The following is a 5,712-nucleotide window of genomic DNA, read 5'->3' on the forward strand; positions in this document are numbered from 1 at the left end:
TAGGGCTACTGCTTTGAAAGTTTGCATTAATTATGGACAGAATAGGTTAATGAAGTATGCCTAATTTCAGTTTAATCTGATAATCCCTTCATTGTTGTTACTCTGCACTTCCTGTTTTTTACCCATTCATCGCACAGCCAGCACGGTTTGCTAAAGATTAAGCGCTTAAATAGACACTGTACTTCAAAGCCTCTTTTCTCAGTTCACACTTTTCCTGAGTTTGTGCTTTCTTTCCAATATTTAGATAGGTTAGGAGAGTCCATTTGATTTGAGTTATACCTCATTTTAAAGCTTAAAGTCTGTTCTTTCAGAATATGGTCTTAACTAAAAATTCATGTCTGGCGACTATTTGTTTGTTTTGAGGTGCAGGGTCACATATATTTTACCTTTTTGTAAAACAATAATTTTCTCCTTTTAATAATGACTAAACCCCAATATAGACAGTACCCTTGGAGGCTATAAAAAGAAAATAACCATGTAACTTCCGATGTACATATAGAGCAAAATGCTATCATGATAATATCTCAGCTTCTCTTTTTGAGCCTCTTCAATACATCTCCATTGTTAGATGAATCGTAGAGGGATCATTCAGATTGCACTTAAATGGATAAATTGCCTTCTTAATGAAAACACATTGCACATCATTCGAAACCTCCTGCACAACATGCACACGCTTTATAAGACCACAAAACCTTCACCACGACACGTACCATATAACAACAAAAAAAAATGCGTTTTCATACTTTTCACAGCTGCTTTTCCCTGTAGTTTGATAAGGGAGTTAACGTACATAACGATAATGATCACATGGATGTAATTTACTTCTTACAGATCAGCTTTGAGGAAATACACTAATTTGATCAAGCTGTTCGTTTGTGACTTGCTGTTGTCTTTTGTAACAGAGGACAAAATTCTACTTTTGTGTTAGCATTGGAACGCATCATGAGACTTTCCCAAGCACCCTTCTGAACTTATTTTCAAACGACTCAGTTGGGTGAATATCTTTATACTTAAATCTAATCTGAACCCTGCAAGCACACAATATCACAAGAATCATACATAATACAATTCGTTGAATAGCTCCAGGGTGAAAATGCGTGTTTTGTGTTTATTAGTTGTTTATTTTCAATTCTTTTGTTTGTACCTGCTTCATGCATGGTGTTTGATTTGGGGAGGGGGGAGGGAGAGGAGCGAGTGTGCAGAAAATGATACCGACTCATAGATTTTTATGCCAACATGCATACGGAAACTGTATCACGACAATGAGTTTATGGTGAAATAGTTAAAATTGTATACCAAAACCCATTACAAAAATCGACTAACCCATCAATTTTGGATCGATATTGATGAAGCAGATCAGATGGAATTCAGCGAGGTTGTGATATAACAGGGGTGATGTTCGTTTATCCGAAGGCTCGTTATACCAAATGTTCGTTTTTCCGATGAATTCGATATGTACCTACATGTTCGGTAATCTTACCATGAAATAAGGTTCGTTAATCCGAACATTAAGTTTGTGGTGCTCTTCCGATGGTTCGTTATTGCAAAAATGAAACACTCGAATTGAGACTATCAATCCTTTTGATTAACGAACTTCATTTTTTTTTCGGATTAACGAACCTTCAGAATGACGAACCTTTGGTATAATAAACCTTCGGAATAACGTACCTTCGGAATAACGAACTGTGACTATGCAATATATAATATATAATATGTTTCCAAGATACGAAAATGTACATAAATTTTATCTCTCATGCTGGACCCGACATGAAATTCGCAATTACAAATCCTCTTTTGAGTGCAGACACGTTATCCTTTGTATTCATCTTTTCGAACAAATCTCTCGTTGGGACCCACAATTCTCTTTTATGAACGGACGTGTCGAGAAGAAGAAAGCAGTCGCTTGCTTCATGGTACGCTGCCAGTGGACTTAAATGCCCAAGGATGATGAACTTGCCGTCCAAATTTAACTCCATTTCGAAATTAACAACCACGCCGTGACTTGAGTCTGCGTGAGAGAGCGCCGCCATCGCTCGAGAACGAAACTCGTCAACACTGCTCTCGCTGGTGTGACACCTTTCGCAGCCCACGCCGAATGCCTGGAAGAGTTCCTGGATCTCCTTCAAAGTGGTCCCCTCTCTAAGGAGATTCTCATTCTGCATTACTCGGTTCGTCTCGGGGAACTCGAACATGTTGGTGTCCAAGAAAGGCACATCGCTGACGTCACAATCGCTGTGCTGAAGGGTGTCTGGATATTTCTTGCCGAAGTGGCGCGCGCTCATGAGGAGGGCGGCAGAATGGAGACCACAATATCCGTTGACGAACTGCTTGCTGAAAATGCGGATGAGCAGTGTCTGCCGTACGGCGGTCCCAAGTAGGAGACGCTGCCCCTCTGGAGATTGTAGTACTACGGCGTTTTGCGAAATATCAGCCATATTTCATCGGTGGTCCCTGATGCCGTTTGCAGGCTGAGTCGATTCTAATGGACATAAAATTGTTAATCAAATACAGCCAGCATGTCACGATGATCGTTTTCAAGTGAAGTCAATATGTCATCACCATTATCATCAACAGTAACATAACTATTGCTACGTCAAGTAAAATTATGATGAAAAATAGTGTCAACGTTATTATCGTTATTGTCATTAATCTCATTATCATAACTGAACACCCATCAAACGCGGTCACTATGATAGGCGTGTAATTATGTGTTGGTCTGCGCATTCTTCAAGCCTACCTGCCAGCGACTTGATAAAGCAGATCAGCTGATAGTGGAACATTTTGTTATATTAAATGGGTTAGTCAAATACCGGTTAGTGATTGGCGAAACACAGTCACGTGATGGAGGCACATTCGTTATGTTCGCCCATGGGCGAACATTCTTTGTAATGTTCTCCCATGGGAAAACATTTTCACGTAACAAAATGACAGAAGGCCTAGGACCGCGCGCACAGTGAATTTGGCTCTGCGCGAGCGAGCGATCGAGTGTGTCGTGCTGGTGGTTGACGTTGACGTATATCTGACTAACCCATATTATACAACAGATGATGACTTTTGTTGTCGGGAACATGTACCAAACGTTCCACCCTCAGGGTTTAAAATGCTATTTCGGGAGGCTATAAGTCCCTCGACTTCGTCTCGGGACTTATAACCTCCCTCAATAGCATTTCAAACCCTTCGGGTGGAACATTCGTTATGTTCCCTCCCCCGCCAGTCATCATCTATAATAATGTTCACCTATGGGAGGACTAGGAGATATTAAGACTGATGTCCATTTTAGTCCAATTTACCTTCTGACCCTGCTCGAGAGAACACAGTGTCCCACAGTGTGTTCACAATGTGTTCACATTATTATAGTCGACTATGTTAAAACGCTTGAATTTAACATTGTGGAGATGATTTCACACTGTAGTGTGGTTTCTCACAGACAGTCAACATAACAGGTTCTGTTTCACATAGCACTTTGAATGTGTTCACAACGTTGAAACGTTCGAATTTAACAGTGTGAACAGATTTCACACTGTGTTTACAATGCGTTCACATTGTGTTTCACATTGTATTTCACACTTTGGAACTGTGGCTTTGGAGTGCCTAAATACAAGCGTCTACTCCATGCTTTAGTAAGATTTAGTAAGAAAATATTTTAAACTATCCATATCGAAAAAGTTAGTGACTTTTTCTTTTCCGGAATACACAGAGTGTTTATTCTAGGGCCCAAATTCACGAAGGCAATGCAATCTTTGTCCATTAAACCATGGACAAAGACCGTAGTTTTGTATAGTTTTGTATTGGACGCCAAGTGTCGCATGGCCTATTTCATAACGAAATGACTGATTTCGTAACGAAATAGGCCACGCGACACTTGGCGCCCCATACAAAACTATATGGTCTTTGTCCTTGATTTATTATGGACAAAGATTGTTCCACCTTCGTGAATTCGGTCTAAGAGTTGCAGGTGGTATTTCGCAGATGTTGTGTGCTATAGACCTAAGTTGTAAGCTTTCCTCCTTCAACAGCATTTCAATCAATCTATTCTGCATGTGTCATTCCTGTCTCGTTTCATTTTTTATGTCGTTTTTGCTTTTCTGCCTTTTTTCTGCGCCTTGGGCCTTAAAGATGATATAAAGTTTTGGTACCTCAAAAGTTTCCCTGAATTTCCTTGTCTTAGTTTGTGTTTCAGGTTAAAGTACCTTTCAGCTACACTGAATTGACGGCCAGCGCATGCGCACACAGACATATTATCCGTTCATGGATTTGAAATTTGTGCGCATGTGATGTGTGCGCATGTGCTGGCCGTAGTATTCAGTGTATGTAGCACTCCCAAGGTCCTCTCGACCGAGTCACATTCAGTCATCAATTCGAACAGAAAGGGACTATTGGCATAACCAAACGTTCCCGAAGCCTGTTTTCAATACTTCAACTTAATTGGTAAGTCTTCAAATTGAAGAAATTTTTGGATTTTAAGTTGATATTTACCCGCGATACTAAATCTGTCATGATCCTGAATGCTACAATGCGAAGTCCCATTCGCTATATGCGTATGGGGCTGCTGGTCGCAGTTAATTGCATGATTACTAAGACATGAGAGCACTTTGGGGCGAGTAAGTCTCACAGTGTTAGTTATATGAAAGGTACTTTAACCTGAAACACAAACTAAGACAAGGAAATTCAGGGAAACTTTTGAGGTACCAAAACTTTATATTATCTTTAACCGGCTCACACAGACTTTCCCGATTTGTGTTCCCGAGTCCCGCACGAGCTCCAAGACCTCAAGATCGTGTGGGTTTGCTAAAACAACAACGACAAAACCATTACATTTTGTCAGTCCGAAATATCGGAACAGTCTTGGGCCGAATATAAATGACAGTTCTTTTTCTTCATTTTAAAACACAGTCTGAACAACGGTTACAGTTTGTTATTCCGAAGTTCGTGACTCCGATAATGAAGTAAGTGTTCTTAAGGACTTTATTTTATTTTTGGATTTCGGTACCTCGGAATAGCGAACCTCTGGAACACCGCACAAAGGTTCGGGTTAGTGAACCCCAACTATTTCATTTTAGGATCAACGTACCTTCGGAATAACGAAGAACACTCCGTGAAAAAACAACAACAAACGAACAAACAAACAAAACACACACACACATCACTGAACAAACAATAGTTTCCACTTAAATAGGGTAGTGTTAATCAAAGCATATTATAATACCCGATTAAAGCCCCTTTTATTGCGTCACAAACTCACAATCATCCCGAATCGTCTCTCCATGATCATCCGTGCTACTGTACCTCCGACATGAATAGGCCTATTAAAGAGTAAGCAGTTTACGGATGGAGGCACTCCCTATTCTTTCTTGAAGGCACCGTGTGCATCTATGTAGCCTCCGAATATCATATATCATAATCTTGGATCCGAGAAGTTTGTACTAACACAGGTTTTATCCAGGTTTGAAATTCCATGTACTGTATACAAATAATCCTAGTGCAAATTACCATGTGACGAACATAGATGAAGGCTAATATGCACACTATCATTTCGCAGATAGCAGACGTACCTAGTGAGCGGAAGAGGTCGAAGGGCACTTGCGAAAGAAAAAAAGAAGAAAAAAAAAAGGATCCACTTCGAAACTCATCTCCTCCTGAAAGAGATTCCGATGGAGGCCTAGACCAGTACGTGTAGGGTAACAACTCCTCAGCCATCAGAGCCCACACTCG

General features: G+C 40.4%; 1 protein-coding gene across 1 annotated transcript; it reads right to left on the reverse strand.

Moving 5' to 3' along the window:
- Window positions 1-1,751: 1,751 nt before the first annotated feature.
- LOC139708030 (uncharacterized) lies at window positions 1,752-2,435 on the reverse strand. Its single transcript, XM_071620019.1, has one exon. The coding sequence runs from the start codon at window positions 2,433-2,435 to the stop codon at window positions 1,752-1,754; it is 684 nt and encodes a 227-aa protein (XP_071476120.1).
- Window positions 2,436-5,712: the final 3,277 nt, after the last annotated feature.

This window comes from Diadema antillarum, unplaced genomic scaffold (assembly GCF_040938485.1).
Source record: "Diadema antillarum isolate AM-2024a unplaced genomic scaffold, OU_Dant_1.0 seq00001294_RagTag, whole genome shotgun sequence".
In the NCBI taxonomy this organism is placed as follows: Eukaryota; Metazoa; Echinodermata; class Echinoidea; order Diadematoida; family Diadematidae; genus Diadema; species Diadema antillarum.

Bases quoted from the DNA above. Each gene is read 5' to 3' on its own strand.
- LOC139708030 (XM_071620019.1), bottom strand. From the start codon at position 2,435: ATGGCTGATATTTCGCAAAACGCCGTAGTACTACAATCTCCAGAGGGG.